We start from the raw sequence: 22,357 nt of genomic DNA on the forward strand, positions 1-22,357 counted from the left end.
GCCACATCCTACTAGAGAGAGCTTTTTTCCCAGGTTTTGCATTAGAGGAAATGTGAAAAAGCTGCATGACACAGCATTCTGTAGTGTTGCATCTGAACCCGTTTTAGTTCCAGCTTTTATTTCAACATAGTTGGCCCGGGGCCCTAATAATAACAAGAAAATGGCGAAAGATTGCTTGTTTATGTAACTGTAAACCATGCTGATACCAGCAGTGGGTATTCTGGCCATACTATCTCTTTTCTCCCCAGCAACACCAACTATTTTTTTCCTGAGAAAGATGGGAAGAAAAGCTCCACCAAAGCCAAGAAATATGCTGTATATTTGAAAATAGGTTTCAAGATATATTTTAGCTTATGTGATGGAAAAGGAAAAGTCAATCACCTGAAAAAAAGCTGTTTAAGGCTTTCACTCTTATTTAAATAAGGGGAAAAATTCCCACTAGTTTCATTATCAATTTGCAGTTCTTTCCTCCAGCATGGTGCCACCCGAACTGCCTGCAGGCTTAGAAATATTTTGACTTAATAGTTTCATGTTTCTTCTTTGCTTCGATAAAACTTGTATTAGCAGTATTAAAGCTAATAATAACAACTAATACTAATATTTCATACAAGAATAAGAAATGGCAGTAAAGTATTTCAAATACTTTTTGGTTTCCCTATCTCTAAACACTGGTTCAGTGTTTGGATTTTCCATATTCATATTTCATAGAGGCCAAATAAAAGTGACTAAGGCATTTAACAAAAAAAGTTTATTACCAAAATACAATATTAAAGTCAATACGTGACAAACTCCTGTAAAGCAAAATAAATTATTCTACCATTGTACAGTATTCCAGAAGGTAGTTAAAGTAGTACTACAGACTTTGCTTCATAGTTCCAAAGAGTTGCCTATCAGGAACACAATCCTAGAGAGAGCTTAAGGCATGCAGCTTAATGTGCTGGATAACTTTATAAAACAAAACTCATCCTATTTCATAAGATACAGTATCAGAATTAACTGCAGTCTTTACATGTCAGTTTTCTAAATTTTTTTATACTTTGGCTATAAAAGCAGTGCCATAGTGTTACAATACCTTTCTTAAAAAAATACATGTACCCATGTCCATGAATATCAAATGCAAATGTAAATTTCTATTAAATATATCTTAACAAATGTTACTTTGAGCACCAACTGTACATTTCTTCAAATGATTAAATAAGTGCTTATGAAAGAGGAAAATACAATAACTGACTGAATCCCACTCTTATTTTTCCAGGCCAAGCATTAATCAGGAAGATGAAATATGCACCTATTTTTCAGTACAGCCAAGTATGAATGAAGTTTGCTCTTTAGTGGAAGTATAGGCATTGCAAAAAAAGCTGCAAGTTACAGTTTGTATCACAGAATAAAATCTAATTTAAACAAACAGCACGTGAATAGCTGATCACCGATAGTGCTGTGACTGAAGAGACAAAATAGTTTAAAAACTTAAAGAAAAGGGAAATTTGCAGTGTTAGTGACTTTGAAATGTGCTTAAAACCCCTTACAGAACATGCAACCAAGCCAACCATACACTTTTGAAAGCAGATAACCTGAGAAACAATTTGCTTTCAGAAAAACTGTATGTCTGTAATTATTTCACATGCAGAACTTCTGACAAAGTCCATGGGAATTGTGAGTGGGTAACTAATTGCAAGCAGCATGGAGACAGCTAAAAAAAGTAAATCTCTGTGCATATGGGAAAGAATTCTTTGTTGGCATTTGTTAGGATTGATAATGGTCTTTAGAGGCAAGTAGCTTTCTACTGTTTTACAGAAACACATGGTCAAAAAGAACAAAGCAACAGGATGGCAAAGAACAACTGTGAATAGACAGACACATCCTGCTTAGTAATCCCATGACACTGATTCGTGGTGCACTGCACAGTGCTGCAAGTGTGGCTTCCACATACACCAGAGCTGTTCGTTTCCATTCAAGGTTACTGGCTTTTTAAGTCTTGGTTCACTGCCATCTCCTTCTTAGCTTATGAATAAAAGTTTTTCATTTTTTATCTTTCACTAGCTGAGCAACTTTTACATAATTACACAAAAATAACAGTGTGGTAAATATTGTTTCTGTGAATACTGACTGGTAGTTTAGCATTACTAGGGATCTCACTGTCCTTTAATTTTTCCAACAAGTGGGATTTCTGAATGAGGAAGTTGAGATATATTCCAGATAATGCAGTATTTTCACATTAATTCTATGCTGAAGGTAAAATAGCAGTGTCAGTAAGACAGCATGAATATCCCATTAAAAGTTCATTATCTCCACTTGAATTTGGGATCATGTAAATAAATAATGTGTTTTTCAAATGTAAAATCCATCTGTAGGAATATGAAAAATAACTATTAACTGAAAATAATGTATAATTAACTTCACATATGTATTTAAAGTATCTCAAAAATTCAACACAAAAATGCTTTGACCTTACATCCTGACCAATTCTTCAAGTCAAATGTGTACTTTCTGCTATCTAATTTAAAAACAAAATAATATCTATTTAACCCAAAAGAAGAAGTCAAACTGAGGAATCTCTTGAAAACAAATATCAAATGTACTTCAAGTCTGAGTGCTTTTACCCTGGCCTCTACGTTTTGTGCTGCTTCATGAAGCTGTGACTTCTGTTACTGTTTTCTTTTCCTGGTTGCCACTTCCAGGCAGTGCTAGCACAATACAGACACTCCATGTGCCAGCCTCTCACATTTACAGCTGCAGCTGATTTCTGCTGGCAGAAAGGTGTAAATAAAGGAACAGAAACCACTGTTTTCCTAAGAGTAAGGAACTTTGTAAGTACTGAGCTACTAAAAACCAGGTCACTGCATCCCTGTTTCAGCACTAGGCAAGCTGCTGTGCATCTGCCATTCACTAAAAGCAGGAATACATGCCTGAACTACAAAGTTTAAATCTGGCTGCTAAAGGGCTTCTTTGGAAGTGCTATTACCTCCCTTGATGAAACTTTCAAAAAATTAAGTAGCCAACCTTATAGCCTTAACAAAGTTGTCAGTTAATTAGCCAGTATAATAATATTCCACACTGATACACAGATGAGTATCTACTACTACCAACTGCTGTAACTGTAAAAACAACAACAAACCAAAAAAAGCCCCACACTGTAATTTCAGAAGCTAAAGGTTTTATAAGGGTGAGATTTCTATGTGTTCCTTAGACAACAAAGTAATCCTTAATTCCCTTTATCAATCTCCACTATAGGCACTAGTAAAATTTATTCAATAAGTGACTGGATACAGCTTTGGCTTAGGACGTTGTTTGCCATGTCTTTTTTTAAATATGATTTTCTACACAAAAATTATCTTTCAGCTCATTATTTCTACAGTTACAGCTCTGGCAGACAAGTGGGAAATTTGGCCAGCCAGTGGCATTTCAAAGATTGCCAAAGCACGTAGGCGTTTCTCAAAATCTCAATTTGTGCTCACCTACATCTTTTGGAATCTACATAGATTTAATCTGCATCACTTTGTGGCAATTATTGTTAATATCTTGTTGTCATTAAAAACACTGCTCATCCATACAGCAAAATAATCACCAAAAAAAGGAAGTGACATAATAAGCTTTTCTCTTTTAAAATAATTCAGCTGAATGTGTCAAGAAAAGCATGAAGAAACAACAAGGTTATTGTTATAAAAAATAATCTGTTACACACTATGAGTTGAAAAGACAGCAGTTTTGTAGTTAGGATCCAATCAAACAAACACTTATTAACAAAATGCTTCTAGGCCCTTCACCTCCTGCTGCTCTAAATCGATGGAAAGGATGGCAGTCTTTGCTGAAAAATGACTTGGGAGTTTGTAAGGACCTAAAAATAGGCTGGGAAAAATGGAACTCCTGTGTGTGCATGCAACACACACATGCCCTGGCCCACCTCCCCTCGCCCCACCTTCCAGAATCCAGGCAGGGAGGTTGACAAGATCATATTGTAACATTTTTATCTGATCTGTTGCCAGATCATCTTTCAAAAAAGAGGGTAAAAAAATTCTTTGCTGAATTACTTGGAAAACAACAAAGAGGGAGGAAGAAAAAAGCTTTTCAAGTGATTCAAAGCTTTCACACCTTTGGGTTTTAAAGTACTGTGCTGATGCATTATTACTGACTAGTACCTGACAGGAAAAGAAAAAAAACCAACAATCCTACATTCTTGGCACCATATAAAGAAGTAACAGGTTAAAATGGATCGTTCTATTCTCCACACCTTGTATTTATCTCTTAAATGATTCATCGGGCCCTGGTTAAAACACTGTACTCCTACTGAAACGAACTCAGGATGGGGAATCAAGTTTTGCTTGCAATTCTTCTCTTTAACAAGTTTCTCAGGCAAAAATTAGCAAAGAAAAAATATTCACTGTAGGAAATCCTCTCAACTTACTGCTTCACCTAGTTTGTATTCTGAGCCGTGCTGTGGTCCTTGTTTAGAATGATGTTTATGATTTCACCCTCATGTTCTTTCATATGATCCAGCAGATTTTCTTTGTTGGTAGACTCAAAACCACAAATGCAGCAGCAGAAGAGAAGAACACAGTATTCTGTGCCAAGATGGGGTAGACTGGAGTTCTTTTCTAAATTGCATGAGGTATTCATCAAGTTAGGTTTTTCATTTTCATCAGAACCTGAAATTTCATTTGTAGTCTGGTTAACTGACTCTGTAAAAGACACCAAGTTGTCTGAACTTCCTAGTATAGGTACTGTACTTTCATCTGTGCCTTCTAATAAGGTTTTGTCAGTGAGCTGTCCTTGAAGTCTGAAATAATAATAAAAACAAGTATTAAAATTTACAGCTGTTACTTTTTAATAGGAACTTTATTTTGGATCAGGGTTGGTCTTTTGAAAGATAACAGGGCTTGACAGTAAATCAGACATACCTACTGCTTTGTGAAATTGCATCATTAATAGCCTTGTTCACTTGTTCATAGTTATAATTTTGGTCACTTGCATGTTTCCACATGTGGGACTTCAAGGATGGAGGATGGCTACATACATATCCACAGAGAGAACATCTGGGGGAAAAAATGGAGAAGGAAAAAGAGAAACATTTAGAAGTTAAATTTTATTAGTTTAGTAATGATTTAGTTTTTCCAAAAGGATGAGTAAGCAGAGAGATCCATGTGAACCTTCTTGGTCCCCTTTTTCAGTTTCATAATTCAGTCATGTTACTTTGCAAAGTTTCATCCTGAAACTTAAGACTATTTTTAGGGTCTGAGAATTTTTAAGTCTAATTTTTTTTATTTCCTAAACAACTGAATTAAAATCTTATCTGTTTGGCCTGTTCAAACTGTTTAAGCTCTTCAAAAATGCAGTATTTCTGATGAGTGCAGAAACATCTGGCAGGGAGGTAGTGAGCTCTCTGCCATTGCTCTGAACCAAGCAGGAGCTGTGTAATTAGCACTAATTATGTCAACTGAACTAATAAAGTCTTTCCTGCTGTAGCAGGTAGTAGTTTATTAACAGAGCTGTTGAAGTTGGAAGGGGCCTCGTGAGGTTGCCTAGTCCAATCCAGCCCCTCAAGCAGGATCAGCTACAGCAGGTTGCTGAGGACAGGTCAGGTTCTGAATATATTCACATATCAAGATGCAGACAAGTCATCATTTTCCCCATAGAGTTTTCCATCAGCTCCGGTACCACAACACTATATCTTCTATTTGCCTGTAAAACACCATCTTATGCAGTAAAGAACAAAATCTTGAAGAAAAAATCCTATTTACAGAGAGAGTAGTGTGTATTTATGGACAAAAAAACCCCAAGACTGATCAAGTCCTGTATAACCCTTTTCATGCACAGATATACATCAGAGGAGGCTTTTCTCTGTGTTTTCTAAGATGATAAATTAGTCACCTCAGCATGAAGAGGATGAGTGATACTGCATGACATCACTTCAGAGCAGGATCTGTCTTTTGGACAAAAAAGCTACTTTGCTCAGCTACCTGCTGCTTTGGAAGGATTCAGTTCCCCAAATCCCATGGAAAAGATCAGAATCAATCAAAGGTGACCTTGTTCTAATAAATTGTAACTAGGAATGCATCTCTGCTCAAGCAATGTGATCCCAGTGTGTTACTATGATGAATCATCATCATCATGAATTAAAATGACCACAATACGATTTTTTTAAGTTTTTAAGCCCTTTTCAGAAATATAACCTGAAAACCCAGGAAGGCCTACGTGAAACCACATTGTACACTAAATTCAGTAAGGTTTTACGACTTTTCTTAATGACAGTAGGGTATAGTCCTTAAATGCCCTGCAAATAATCACATACAGGAAACTGTTTCTGCTCAACAGAAGACTATGGAGAACAGCAAAAATCTCCCAAGTTAAGTGAAAGCACTGTACATTACCTTGCTTATGTAGCAAGAGAATTCTGTCCTGCTGGGGAACAAAAGGCATGTCCTTCTAGCTCACTTTTCTCTACTGCTCGATTTGGAATGTAGGATCCTATTTGTCCCTTTTCCTTCTAATTAGGACCCTTACAAAGAAAACGGATGCTTTCAAAGATAGGTGGGTGCATTCTCAGATTGGGAATCTTAATAGCTCTAATAAGGCTGTTACAAAATATATCATTACATAAAAGGCAGACCTTATAGTTAATTTATAGATAAAATTAGGCCAAAATAATTTGTTTAAAACACAAAGATCAACAAATAATCTTAATTCCATTTAATGTGCCCGCTAGTCTTACCATACATATGATTCTTCTGTGTCACTAACACTGCTTGGTCAGTGGTTTGGGAACACAGTCAATGAAGCCACAGGCCAGTGTCCATTTTTATCCCCTTTTAAATACTCTCATTTTTTGAAGCTCATTAATTTACTCAGGTGATTTACTAATAAAATTTACTTTGCTGAGAACAGTATCTTGTGAGCCAAATACTGCTGACTATTTCAGCATACAGTTCAAATCAGACAGAAACTCCAACAGCTTTTAGCATGCTGCACTACAGTTAATGATCATATACTTACAGTGTAGTTACAGTATATGCAACACTTTCTCAGAGAAACAAAATTATTTACCATGGAGTTTAGTAGTGTAAGGCTTTCAATTCCATAGCATGACCTGCCCTACTGGTTGACTTGTGCTGAATTAAACTTTACTGTTCAGGTGTATTCTAAATTGACACACTGAGGAAACAATTATCTTGCAGCTTTGGATAGATAATTCCTTGGGGATCAGGGACCAAAGTGTGGAGGTTTTCAGTAATCTCTGGTAATATGAAGAGCACTCAGCAATAGTGTGGGAAGTATGACAGCTGAGCAAATAGAACTTAATATTTCTAGGAACATTTTGGGGAAGAATGCAGTGGAAGCACGTTTAAGTTGTGGAAGCAGCTTTTCTTGAGAAGAAATCTTTATGTGAGTGTATTTTATCTGGATTCTTCATATTGCCTTTGAAATCTTCCACTACGAAATATTCAGAATATTCACAATTTTCTTTCCTTTCCCAGCTTCATTTTTTTGTTGCATATTAGTAGTAGACAATTACACATTTATGCCAACCTTCTCACATATATATACACCACTCATATCTATGGACAGACTATAAGGGACACTCATCACTTAATGACTATTCATACTAATTCTTAACTAGGCAATGCCCACCTGGATTCCAACTGACACGTACATCCAAAGACTGTGCCTAGACTGGGATATTAAACAAAGCCAGGGAACATTCCCGGATACTGGAATTTACCCATCTATAACGTTAAATGTTAGAAGTGCCACAGCATGGTTTTGGCACATACAATTTCCCAAATAATTCCAGGCATGCTTAGGTAATTAACATGGCCCAGAAACTACTTGCTCTAGGCAGTTTGTGTGCAACCACCACATTCTGGAAAGCAAAAGCTGAATACTCTCCCAGAGGGAAGTCATAGACATGTTTAATCAGCCAGCAGAAGCATCACCTGGGAATGCCATGGCAAACGTCTCTCAAAAAAACCCAAACAACCCCAAACAACCATGTGGAACAAAGAATGACTCTAGGAGGGAAGGTAATAGAATCTGAACACTGCTTTAACATAACAAAATCCCCGCTGTCAGAGCTTTTTGCCACATGAGCCCCGTTACATACTTGTACTGTTCCAAGAGCTGCACTGCCTGATGCTCCTGGGGGTGCCGCCTCATGTGGCACTTCAAGCTATTCATATTTGTGGTGGCGAAGTCACACACGCGACATCTGAAGAGACAACAACAAGTGAACTAATCTGACAATTCACTGCTGACACTGTTCCAAACCCAAATCTACAAGAATGCAAAGGCACCTAGAAAGACTACAGCTGAGGACTAACAATATTTACACAAGTCCAAGCAATGACTGACCTGCAGTTGTTGGGCAGTGAGAATCTTTTGCAGCCCAAAAAAGCCTCCACCTTTCAGCAAGCATCACTAGGCATATAGATTATGTTTCTTCCTGAAATCTCTCTCGTACACCTCTGCTGATGCGGGTAAGCATCACTGAGTACAAGGGAGGTGCGGATGCAGGTGACTGGGTGCAGCCCTACCAAAGGCACAATGTGACCCTAAGAGCTGCAGGAGATGGAGTGTATTTAGACAAGAGCTTTGCTCTTCAAGAATGTGTGTTCTACTTAATGCAACAGCAATGTTCTCATTGTAAAAGCCAAACTAGTAATAAAACATCTAAGTTTCAGGGCTTTATTGCTGAAAAAGAAGTCAGTGACAAGATGAACATATTCAGGTTTAAGTGCCCTAAGTGTGTCACATCACGCCATTTAAATTTTTCTTTTCTGTTTTTATTTCTGTCACAGTGTCTTTGTATAAAACCAATACATAAAACAGTCTGGATCTAAATTTGGATCCATGGATTTAGATCCCAAAGTATTACACAAATCCCATGTTATTAAGAAATATCAGTATACTACCACACAACCCTCCTGTATCTACCATATTAAAACAGAAACCATAAAGCTCAGCTAAAATTCTTATATGTATTTGTTAAAACTTCAGATGTTCTTTTTTGAAATGATAAAATGTCCAGTTATAAAGTCTGATCTATAGTGTGAAACAGTTTGAGACTGCAGGATACTTAGCCTGAGAATACTCACTATATTTTTGAAAGGATTTAATTGTGCAATATTAAAATCCAAAACGTATCAAATCTACCAAAACATATCATTTAAGGCTGTACACCTTAGTTTCCAGCACATTTTGTCAAACAAATAATAAAACGTTTACAGCTCTCAGAATGGCAGCAATATAGTAGGTTGCTGTTTGATACTATGGAAGGCTTGAGGAATTCACGTTTCAGGAAAAATACCATAAATACTGGATCATTATGGTTTTCAGATTGTGGCTTAAGTATCCTGCCAGGTTTTCAGATTTGTCTAAGGGGTTTATGAAAAAATAGTAAGAGAAGCAAGGCAGATGGGTAGGTTTGTATTTAGTATGCAGCAGTCTGTATCGCCAGTGGAAAATTTCCAAGGGTTCCTAAATCAAAACAGGCTGCTAACACCAATTTGAAAACTACCATGTACAAGACACTCTACAGTATCTGCTGCTCCAACCTCACTAAGTAATAAATAATGGTAATAGCGAAGGTTCTGAGGAGAAAAACAATCTATTTGTATTCCGCACTTGCTCTCTGAGTACACATCTTGTGAATTTTTGCCGGTGTTATGGGGTGTCATTATAATGCACAAATCAAAATACAACACATCTTCTGGGTCTGTTTATCCAAAAGAGAAAGTCCCTGGCTTAGCTCAGCATTTCAAGGTGTTGAGTTTCCAGAATTTACATTAAAGATAGAGATGTATCGCTGAGAAAGTCTATTGACTCAGATCTATTTTCTAGCCACTAGAGAGGGACAGAGATCCACACTGAATTAGCACAGATTGAATTTGCAGGAATTTATGCAGCAACCAATAGGAAAATGCAGGATTTTTTTTTTTTTTTTGCTGGGGACCTCAGCTGTAGTATTACAAGTGATTTTAGATACCCAAGTTTCTCTCTAAATCCATATGGTACCCTTGTAGAAAACTTACAAAATATGATCCTAAGTGAGGATGTTACTATTGTTTGAAAAAGATGAGGCAGCTGGTGACAAGACAAGGGCAGAATTTTGCCACACTCTGTAGCAGCTGATGTGTAAAGCAATAATATGACAATGGAGAACATTTTGCAACAAAGCAAATCCAAAACGAACTTAGGTGTGCAAGGACTCTTGAGAAATATATTATTACTGTTGGCCGAAGTTCAATATTATAATTATTTTCCTCTCCACATGTGAATGCTTCAAACTTAAGACAACTAGTAGACTGCCACAGCAAAAGATGCACTCTGGAAAAATTGGCAAATCTTAATTACATAGTTTGACTCAACCAGCAAGTGTGGTTCCTTCAAATTAGCAGTAAAATAATGCAATTGCAGTTCTTTACCACCACCTTTCCCAACTGTATGAGCAGTTCAGCAACCCTGTCAGAGGTAAGGCAGGCCCTGCATCAGCCAGCAGTGGCTGGCACTCACCTGTATGGCTTATCAGAGTTATGAATCCGCCGGTGATTCCGGACACCAACGTAGGTTGTGCTTGTGTAGTCACAGACATCACACCTGAACAGCTTCTGAACTGAAGACTTGTTTCCTATTGAAACAAAATCCATTATTTTAGAGAGCTGCGCTCAGCATCGTAAGGAATTCTCGGATTATAATTTCATCACAACTGAATTAAGAAACACGAATTAACATTTTAAAGTAATAGTTTTGAATGTCAATAAAGATTAATACTTTTAAAGTATTAAACAGGCAATAAACACAGAGATAATAAAAGTATGGTTTATTTTACCATGCTGTTCTGCATTTGCCCTGACATTTACTGGAATTATTAAAATTTTAGGAAAACGCATTCTTTCTCTCTAGGTGGACACTTCCCTTCTCCCTGCAGTTGGGTAAAATCCTGTGTTACAGCAAAAGGTGATAAAATGTGGAACTGCTGAACCCAGCAGTTTCACAGCTTTGCAGAATGCATCAAATCAAAGGAAAAGATGGAGATTGAGAATGTATGAGTTTCAAACTGGCAAACAGAGAAAAGAAAAACAAAAGACCTCCCACAGCCTCTAAATCCTCTTTATCATCCAACATACACTCACACTTTCTGAAAGATATGAGAGAATAAAAAAAAGAGATATTGACCAGATGTCTTAATAATTTGGAACTTGTCCAAATTCCTAAAAAGCAATTGTGACAAAAGTATTTTTTTTTCCTTCCAGAATGAAAACAACTCTTGAAAAATTACTGGTTGCAGAGACAAAGGCTAATGACTCCTTAAACATAGGAAAATGTGTGCCCATGAGTGCACAGTTGGAATACTTTGAGATGTGTGTACACTTTAACAGCCCTGTTCCTGCTCCCTCACTGAATAACAGAACTGATTTGGGTTAAGATACTAACACTTGGGAAGAGGGATGGCATTTTTTATGCAGGTAATTTTCCCATTCCAGCCTATCATGCTGCACCTCATGCATTTTTTTTCCTTAGACTGAATTTTCTCATTATCAAAACAATTAAGAGTCATTATAGTAAAACTTTTTTAAGGAGACATTTCTTTTCCCACAGGCAGGCACTGAATTATGCCAGAAAGGGTTCTAGATATATTATTCTGATGGATACAGTCACAAAGGTAACTTAAAGAGTAAGGGAAAATTACAACTAATTAAACTTTCACTCTAAAATTTAGTACTTTTGGTTCAAGATGCAAAGTAATTAGGTAAGGCTGATAATCCCCAGAGGGTTACTGTGAAGAATATATAGCGTATCATATAAAGTAATATAGTATATTATATAAAATTGCAGTCTGAATGCAAAGACAGTCTGAAATGAAATCGGAGTATTTCTGTGTGTACCAAGATAACTGAAAATATATTTCCTATATTTCATTTTAAAACATGACACAGTGCTCACTCTTTAGCATTCTTATAAGAAATAATATGGAAGTAATATACAACAGCCACTCTTTGCAAGTCAACCTTAAAGCAAAATATATTGGAATTTTTCCTACAATATGGTCATAGAGTAAAATATATTAGTTTTGTTTTTCCTTTACAGTAAATTACCAAAACAATCCTCATTATTTACTTGAGGACTTTGGAATTTATATTTCTACATTATTCTTTTATGAAAGCACATTCATGTAGGAGACCTCAACTGTATCAAGGACACTCACTGGGCTGCCCATCCATGGGAGAGCAGGGGCTGTGCTCTGCTTGAAGGGGTTTTTCATCTTAAATTCTGCAGCTTTAGAATAAACTACTTCCAAATGTATTTTCTGTTATGAATTTGGTATTTCAGTGGGCAGGCAGTTTAAAACCAACAGTATCTAATGAGATTTTTAAAGCATTATGCAAACATATTAGCTCCAGCATAGTTCTAAGAGGCTCACACCCAGCAGCACACACTTCGGAGCAATTATTTATACCAATCACTACTTTATATTTATTCCTTCCACAAAATGCACATAAATTATAATACATCACATAATCTCTTGCTGTTACAAAATAGCACTAGTGTCCCTCACCCCATCCACTGGCTTATTTCTTGTGGGTTTGGGGCCTGTTTTGTTTTCTGGATGGAGAATATCAGGTCTACAAGTGAATATGGAAATGACAGATCTTTGTTGCAGCAGCAGTAACAGGTGCTCCTGTAATGCTGCTTATTACCCTATTCCTTCATTATTAGGCATTTACAATCCGGTCATATCCAGTCTCATAATGCTCCTTTTAATTTATTGTAAAACCATGATGAATAAAGAGACTTTTAGGACTAACTATTTCATAAACAAGAAGTGAAACTGTTCCAGCTCAGGCATCTTTCACATAAACAGATGCTATGCCATAAACTTCTTTGTTTTGTGTCGCTTTATAGGGATGACATCTGTTTGACAAGAGATTGCTGTACTGCAGTGGTGCTGCAATTTGATTATAAATTGGTTCTGAAATAATTTAAGCATTCCACAGTATGAGTTAATAAAAGTTTAAAAGGAGAACTATTTTCATTCAAGCCACATTACTAAATTTCATGTGGGGTAAACAATCAATTAAAGTGCATGGCTGTAACACTTGTATAAGATAATAATGAGAAAAAATATTTATAAAAACATCTCTAAATTAATTGAGAGCAGGCAGATTTCTTGAACAGTGGCTTCCCTTTCATGGAAGTTAAATTACAAGATCAGGATATAAACTGTGCAACAATCTCATGAAACATACTGATTTTAGAAGCAAATAGGACTCCTGATTACATTACCAGTCACATTACCAGGACTTTAGCTCAAAAGTACAGTATTTCCCCAAACCTGACATGTTTCAGGCACTGCAAGGTAGTTATGCCTGTGTCACAACATCTTTAAAAACATGGCTTACAGCAAACAAAACACTGTCAGAAGTAATAGTCCAAGCTGTGCTTGTAGATAATTGTAACCTGCTGAACTAGTAATGTTTTATTTCCTATCACTTCCATCAAAATATTTATGCTATTGATTCTGAAGAAAACCCCCACTATTTAATAGGAAACATTCCCACTCCCAGCAGACCCTCTGGCCATTTCCCTGTCTCGCTCTAGGTTTTGGATGGCTCTCTCAGGCTTAGGTCATGAGGATGTACTGAGCACTACAGATCAATTTCCTGAATTTAAATGCCTTCTGCATTGATGAGAGCAAAAAGGAGGTAGGAAGGGTCATTCTACCCGAGGCTGATAAGGTAATTAGCTTTTAACTTGTATACTGAAAGCCAGAAAAGGAGGCAGCATGAGCTAAGAGAGCAGAAGGCAAAGCTGGGAACTCATTCTGTTGTGACGTACCAAGTTCATCCACCCTGGCTCCTGCTGGTCAGTACCTTTTCTCACAAGGAACTGCATCCATTTCAACAACTTTTGCACTCACTGAGCAGCTGTAGAGGAGAGAGTAGAACCCAGAAATTTCCACTGCAACCTAAGTAACTAATAATAATACTCTGATAGTAATTAGAGTGCAAATTTTGCTGTCTAAACAAATGAGAGAGCACAGTTAGGACAGAAAAGAGCTTTGTGCACAAAATGGAAATACTTCAGATCGCAGTTGTTCAGAGACTATCTAATTACTAGTATTTATCCATAATGCTCTAAAATTGCAAAATACTAATAATTACAGTGTTGCCTTCAAAATAAAAATGCTGTAAATATTTTCAGTAGCTGTAACTCACCAGAGAAGAGGATGCATTCACACTGCAATAATACATAGTGGCTCTCCAGTACATAGAAGGGATTTTAAGGCCATTTTCTCCTAAACTTCAGAATTTGGTTATTTTTTCCCCTATTTGATTAGCTTAATGCATTGAGGGTTTGTTTGGTTTGTTTTTGTTCTGTTCTTTTGCTGCTGTTTATGTTTTGAAAACAAACACTATTAAATTAGAAGCAGATACTCAATTAAACAAACATGAGGCTCCAAGCAACCTGGTCTAGTGGCAGTGCTTGGAAAGAGATGAGCTTTTAAGTCCCTTCCAGCCCAAACCATTCTCTGTCTCTGTGAAAATGCATACTTACTGTTACCCTGGCAACTATTACAGATACAGGTTGCATATTCAGAATGTCTTACATTTGCCTCACTAGGGCTAAAATAAATTACTCATTTTGGACATTACCATAATTAAACAGAAATTTCTAAACTCAGAAGGGATGGCATTGTATGCATATGCTGACAGCAAACTACATTACCACGGTGACTTAAAAAAACAGGCTTTCTTTTGTTTAGTTCATTTGGAAAATACTGTAGCTGCTAAGGAAGGAAAAAAATATTTTCGTCTTAAAAATCTAGAATAATATTGCATATCAGTTGTTTTTCACAAGAAGAAGTGCAGTGTTTAATTACTGGGGCTAAAAATATATTACCTAACAATAAATGCCACCTCAAGATTGACCATGGTAAATTTTGCCCTCTGAAAAGAACATACATTTAAGGTTATGAACAGGCACGAAAGCATTTCAGCATGAGAGTTCTTAAAACCAGTTACACAAATACAGCAAACAAGTGATGTTATGGGTGACTTTTTGTAATTTCAGGTGTAAATATAAACAGTACCTTCTCTGTCATCTGCTTCGTTGGAAACTATTAGTTTGTTAGCTGTAGCTGTAGAGAAGATATCTGGAAGACTGTGTTGTTCTCTTTCATGATTTCGCAGCTGGCTCTGAAAAAACAGTTTCTAATGTTTAAATATACACTGCAAGCATACAGTGATCACTTGGAATACTGCAATCACCTGTGACACTGTTACTTAAGCTTTAATGACAACTGATATGAAATGTATATTAACATACATACAGATTATCCCTTAGGTAGTTTTACTACAAATAAAGTAAATATCATGAAGTAGTAACATAAAGGATTGATGAGAGTGACTGAGAGGATTCTATGATTTGTGTTTATTTAGAAAATACATTTTGTTCTTTCTTCATTCCCCCAGACAAGTGGCCAGAGTACTTCCTCCAAAATCATACTCCAAAAGCAGTATTAGATTAGTGGCTTGTGTGAAAATTAACTCAATTTTCATATTGCTTACTGACTTAAGAACACACCAGTCCTGTTTCTACTTGCTTGGGGAGGAGAAAGAAGAGAGAGCCTTTTGCTACCCTACCCGTATATTTTTTTCAAACCAGGACTAAATGGCAATAAATATGGCAAAATTTGTACTATCACTGCGTCCAAGAGATTCAGCTGTACAGCTAGATACTGATGCAATCTTTTCTGTATTCCTGAGTACTGAGTTGAGTACATAGGAACTCACTAATGCTTAAAATAGCAATTAGGAAAATGGCAGAAGTGTATTATTCTACTCTGGTATGTAATCTTTCAAATATAAGTTCTACAGAATATCCAGAGCAACACAACAGTGGAGAAAAGAAAATTATTTCTGCTTTGATGTGGCTCATGTCACCCCCAACAGCCATTATTGTATTTGCACACTCCCAACAGGAAGGCATGTTTGAGCATTCTTTTAAAGTTTCAGGTATTAAGTTCTTTAATGTTTCCGTTTCTTCCTGCAGTTGCTATGTGTGGGCAGAAAAACAACATGGTATTATTACGTCCATAAGATAATTCTCAAGAAAAAAGCTTACGTGAGGAAGCAAGTTTATTTCAGTGGGTAAACCAGAGTATGAACTGTATATTCAGCAAGGTCTGCTGGTAATAATCCCTACTTGTAATTACAACAAAGCCAGGATGTCAGACTGAATTAAATTAGAAAGAGGGATCACCAGTTACTACAAAAGTAGCAAACCAGGTTTTTTAGCTACTCTAGACAGGCACGGGGAAGAGCTCTACCTTATAGTGGAAGGACTCCTCGCACTGCTTGCACTGGTACATGCGTGCTTTGCAGTGGTTGATCATGTGGCTCTCCAGGCCCTTGCTGTCGCCGGCGATGTGCTCGCAGATGGGGCACTGGTAGGGCTGCCGCTGGCGGTGCACCCGCAGGTGCTGCTTGATGTAGCCCTTGTTGCCGCTGCTGTAGTGGCACAGCCGGCAGCGGTACGGCCGCTCGGCGCTGGGGATGAACTCCACCAGGTTACTCCCAGCGATGGTTGCATCGCTGGCGTTTTGGCATTGGGCATTGTCTTGTAATTCTTTCAGGATGTCATCATCAGAAGCGTTCTGGTCTGTCCTCTCCTTCAGTTTTTCAATGACAGTGAGCAGTGACATACTGATGCCCATTTTAATTGGTGCTTCTGACAACTCCGGTCTCTCTTTCTTTATCTCAACTATTGCACACTCACTTTGGTTTAAGCCACTGAATTCCTCTGAAGGATCCTTAAGTGAGGACACCACTTTAGAATGAGCCATGCGTGGGCCATCAGCTCCTCCCTGTCCTGCACCTGCATCCACAGCATCTTCTCCAGTCAGAGCCCTGAGGCTGGACCGTGTCAGCTCTGCAGCTCTGATTGGCATTGTAACAAGAGCTTCTGCTGCTAAGGAGTGCAGTCGTAAAGACTCTGAATTTGTCCTCCGTCGTGCAGGAGGCACATTTTCATCAGCTGTTACATTTTTATTAGCGCTTAATTCATTATCTTTCTTCTCGTTGTTATTCCATTCTATTATTACTTCTTGAATTGCATCTGAATGATAAACTTCATCAGGTTCTTCGCAGGTAACAGAGTACTCCTCTGAGATCAATTTTTTCTCCATTTCAATGTCAGTGTTCATTAAGAATGGCTTTTGTAAGACATTTTCTTCAGCACCTGGCAAACGCTCTACTATGACATTAACATGACCCTTTTTATTTGGACTACAACTGATAATTTTCTGTGCTGATGACAGCAGGCTGTCAGTTATCAAATTGTCTGGTTCTGTATCTGATACAGTCTCCTCTACAACCTCTGTAGTAGGAGAATGCACCACAGACTCACTTAATACCTCTTCCTCTTTTACATTTGTTCCTACAGGCGATTTACACGACAGTTGCTCAGAATTGCAAATCTGAAGCTGAAGAGAAGGCTCACTATGGATATCAAGTTCATTGTTTTCCAAAGAAAGGACAACTGTATCTACACTGTGAGGTGTGTGAGTTACAACTGTCTCTGACAAGCTGGTGGTTTCATTTTCTTCCTCAAAGATGGGGTAGGAGCAATCAACCTCCCCTGCATGTTTCCAAGCATGTGTTTTCAACATTCTCTGCTGACCACAGGTGTACCTGCAAATTAAACACCTGTACATGCCATACTGCTCGTAGGTGTACCATTTCCTCCTACCCACTTCAGGCACAGGAGCAGACTGAGTTGTATCCTTACATTCCAGATTTCCTGTCTGATCAGTCCCTGATTTGACACTTCCTTCCACTGGCCCTTGCAGAAATGAACTTGTGACATTGACACACTGCTGCACTTTTGTCTGGATGCTGTTTTTACCACCATTCTCGTGGTGATTTTGGAAGTGGGATTCAAGTTCTTCTTGGCTTTTGGAGGCAAAATGACATTCTGAGCACATTAATATCACTTCATTTTTCTGCCCATGTTGTTTTACATGTTCTTGTAGAGCTAAGAGCGAAGGTGATAGAAACTTACAGAGACCACATTGGTAACATGTCACCTTTTTTTTGCTTTGTGGAAGACATTCAGTCACAAAATAATCTGCTTGCAACTCTTCAGTCTTTTTAGTAGCAATCACTGAGAGCTCAATTGCTTTAGCCGGAATTTCACAAAGATCCTCTGCGTCCAAGGACTGCACAGAAGCATCAGCATGGGAACGTTTCTTCCCTATTAAAAGGCATCTTTGTGACTTCTCACTTTCAACTATTTTGCTCAGCTTCTGGATAACGTGGATCAAGGGATCAGTTTTACATTTTCTCTGATCTTCGCTGCTCTGCAGTGTTGGGCCAATGACTGTTTCAGAAATCAGCACAGCCTCCTGCTCCCCAATATTTGGCATCAATACTGCAATGCTGCTTCCTTCTTCCATAATACCTAAGCGAGAGGGAAGGTTATAAAAAATAAGGATTTATACATGCACAATAATGAAAATACAATCCAGTACTATTTACATTTCTCTCTCTGCTAAACATGGAAGCCTAATTCCACTAATCCAATAAAATTTTTCAGGACTGCTATAGAAATAGCCGAAGGTATTGGGGACATTTAGTGGGTACTGTGAATGCTATTCAATACAGCTGGAGAAAATAATTCCAAGAGAGCCTCCAACAGGCTGCCTCCAAGTTGTACAAGGGCAAGATAAATATTTTCAAGTGTAAGCTGAAGAACAGTGTTCTAGCTATTCTCTTTTTCTTTACAAGCACTACACATTTGAATGCTAAACATTAAAATACCAATTGACTGTAAGTGGCATATTGATGTTTAAAAGCACGGTATGATATGAAAATATATTCCTAACATACTTTGATACACCAATGCTCCTAATGCAAATGACAATTTGCAACAATATAATTTACAAAAACAAGCAATTTTTTCCTTGAAACGTTAGGAGAAAAAAGTAGTACTGGCATTTACTTGCATTAGTCATTTTGGTATGACTACTTTAAAGACCACTCAAATGTCCAATCACATTTCTCATTATACATGTAATTTTCTAGAAAACCTACTAATTGTAGCTGTTTCTACAATTTCTTAATTGTAGGGAAATCACTTGGTACTATAGTTATAAAGAGCAATTCTCTTCTGTTTTGAGGGAAAGCTAAAGGCAGTTACTATTTCCAACTACTCTCCTTTAAAAATATCAAACCATAAACCACAGGCAATAATGTGGTAGTGTTGGAGGTCAAATTAGAAGCCAATGTACAAAAATTTACATGAAAACATACCTTGTGATGTGGGCAGAGCTGTGGGGTGGGGGGTGAAGGAGCTGGACAAAAGGTCTTACAGTTAAATTTATTTCTGAAAAAATGTCTAGAAATAACCTATTCAAGTGCCACTACATATACATACATATATTTTATACAAAGTCCTTACATACTCTGTATAAAATTGAAAACATAAAGACATGAGGGACATTTATCAGGCATCTTTGAAAAATTACATCAAGTTAATGCATGTGGATTTTTAACTTTTGGTTTTTTGCAAGAAAGGTACAGAGGCCAAAACAAGAATTTCCAGAACTGGTCCTAAAACCCCATGAAATCCACTCATTTCTACTTATGGATTTATTATACAGCCTTATAATGCACAGACACACCTGAGCAGGTTCTGTGGTGCCCCTTTCCCACTACAGAAAAATTCTGGGTAGAACTAAGCAAATTACCTTCATCTGCCATTCAATTTACAATTCAGGTAATCATCAGAACTATAAATATAAGCACTGTTAATTTCTTAGTATCATCTGCAGCTCATGTTAAATACTTCAAGTTGAAAACTAGTATTTGAAATCCACCCTAATTCAGTTATATATAGAAGGAACCCACTTGGCTGTTTGTTTCATACTGTCTGTAACATGTTTAGAAACCATTATGAAAAACGAACACATTAGCTTTTTCCCCTGAAAGCAGATTTAAGGGTTAATGTCAACTTGAAATATTTCCAACTTGAAAATGAGTTAAGAAAAATTGGTGCTACTTTAAATGACACTTGGTACTTTTAAAACTTTTTAAGTAATGCTAAACAGGCAAATATTTTCCCTACCTGAAAACACCTGAAAGCAGCATAAAAACTAAGAAGAAAAATCCTTGACAAACTTCATAAAAGAAATATGCTGCCATATACTGTTGCTACGTCAAAAATGCAGAGAGAGAGAGAGAGCACCTTCACGTGTATTGATTTGGGATGCTTGGGGCTGATCCCCGTTATCAGATGCGTAACTATGGTACATACGAGCTATGTCGTTCTTTGTTTAGAGTTTCAGGCTTTCTGTTGCAGACTTTGGTTTTTAAAGGGATGGTGAAAACTGTACAAAAATTATCACAGAATAAGTTGGAAAGAACCCACAAGGACCATCGGAGCCTGTTCCTGTCCTTGCACAGGACCATCCCCAAGAGTCACACGTGCCCGAGAGCACGTGTCCAAACGACCTACACAGTAATTAAAATATAGCGTCTGGGCAGGTCAAAAGGACCCGGAGGGGAAGATGCAAACCCGAGAAAAACGCCTCCGAGTTGCCCACTGCACCCTGCCCAACACCCGCCGGACCCGCGCGGCGAGGCAGGGCGAAACGCCTCCAGGGCTAGGAAAAGCCAACCACGCCTGACTCGGAGAGAGCGGTGCGATCGTATCGCGGCTCCTGAGGGCAGGGAAACTGCCCCGGCCGGACACCCTCGTACGGGACGGCCCGAGCCCCGCTCCCCGCCCCGCGGGGCCCCGCTCCGAGCCGCAGGTGCCGCCGGCGCGGCTCCAGCAGCGCTCCGGGCGCGGGGCAGCGGCGCCGCTGCACCCGAGAGGAGCGAGGAGCTGGCCCGCCGGGGCGGCAAGGCGGTGAGGAGGAGAGGGAAGGGGAGGGAAGGGGAGGGAATGGAGGCAGCCCCGGGAAGGCTCCGCCGGCAGCCGCTGCCGCCCGCGGCTCCGCACATGGGCTGCGGCGCGTCGCCCCGGGGCGGGCGGGCCGGCCTGCCACCGCCGCGCCTGGCGCCCTGCCTGGCACCCGGCCGCCCGCCCGCCGCCGTCGCTGCCGCCCGCTGGCCCCGGGCCGTCCCGCCCGGCTCTTTGCCGGGAATAACGGAGAAAAAGCCCGTTTATCCTCACCTCCGGCCACCGCTTCAAGATGGCGACGATGGAGCCCCTGTCACGTGTCCCGCGGGCTCGGGTCAGGTGACCAGCGGGGGGGCGCCGCCGCCGCGTCAGCGCCGCCTCCCGTTGCCATGGAGACGGGCAGTGACGCGGCGGGGCCGGGGCGGGGCCGGGGCACGGGCACAGTGCCGGAGTGGGTGACACTGGGGAATGGCACAGCCCTGGTGTGGCCCAGAGCCACTCAGGATGGTCCCGTGCAGCTGGGACTTCAGTCAGAGTCTCCAGGTGCTCCCCCTGCAGCTCCACTATTTATGGGATCCGGCTTCTGTCAGACCAGAACCCCTCAATATTCCCATATCCAGGGCCAAGCCTGGCAGCACGGTGCACTGCAAAGATTGTAGTCTCCCAAAAGGTGTTTTCTTTCAGCACGGTTTTCGATGGTAAACACCAGTAGTTAAAAACTCAAAAACATCCACATTTTGGGTCTAAAGCTGTCAAGGTTTAGCAGTTTTAAGTGGGCAGAAATTCAGAGTTTTATATGTACACTGCATGTCAGGGGTAACCTTGGGAGCTACATACCAGGAATGCGGCGAATTTGTGAGATATTTCATAGAGACTGAAAAATCGGGGGAATAATGAGCTTCAAAAGTGACTTCAAAAGTGGCTGTGTGATGGCAAATAAAATCCAATGTTCATTTCCAGAAAGGGTCTTGAAGTGTATGGATGTGGAGATTTGGATTTGGACGGATCTGGTAAAATTGTAGGAACTTTTTGCAAGGTCACTTCCTCCCACAGCTGATAGATTTGTTAATGATTGTAAATGGTTTCATAGATGTATGATCTTTTTGAAATATATGATGTTTTTGAAACATTGTCAAATCAGGTATTACTCAAGAGATGGATTTGACCATCATTTCAATAGGTATCTCTAATTTTGCCTTTTCTCTTTGACTCCTGGAATTATGAAGCTCTGTTTAATTACGTGAAGTTTTAAGACAATTCAAGTCCTATCCTACAATCACTGACTTGGTAAGATATATTTGGTAAGGCTTTGATAAGGTGTTTTAAAAAAATAAATTGCTGTCAGGAAAATGCAAGGATACAACCTATCTTCTTAACACCTATTAAATTCATTTAATTATAATAAAAAAAAATTTTAGCTGTATAGCATTCACAATGTCAAAGGTAGTAGTAATAATAA

General features: G+C 38.9%; 1 protein-coding gene across 2 annotated transcripts; it reads right to left on the minus strand.

Annotated features, from left to right (window-relative positions):
- Positions 1-762: 762 nt before the first annotated feature.
- ZNF507 (zinc finger protein 507) lies at positions 763-21,210 on the minus strand. 2 transcript variants are annotated; one of them, XM_082290034.1, is made up of 7 exons: positions 21,172-21,210; positions 16,322-18,453; positions 15,083-15,188; positions 10,504-10,618; positions 8,096-8,200; positions 4,896-5,030; positions 763-4,774 (listed from the first exon to the last, which is right to left on the minus strand). In XM_082290034.1, exons 2-7 carry the CDS (start codon positions 18,446-18,448, stop codon positions 4,411-4,413), a joined length of 2,952 nt encoding a protein of 983 aa, XP_082146160.1. In that variant the 5' UTR covers positions 18,449-18,453; positions 21,172-21,210; the 3' UTR covers positions 763-4,410. The 2 variants fall into 2 exon arrangements, with proteins under 2 accessions (XP_082146160.1, XP_082146161.1); XM_082290035.1 differs by lacking the exon at positions 8,096-8,200.
- Positions 21,211-22,357: the final 1,147 nt, after the last annotated feature.

This window comes from Coloeus monedula, assembly GCF_965178545.1.
Source record: "Coloeus monedula genome assembly, chromosome: 13".
In the NCBI taxonomy this organism is placed as follows: Eukaryota; Metazoa; Chordata; class Aves; order Passeriformes; family Corvidae; genus Coloeus; species Coloeus monedula.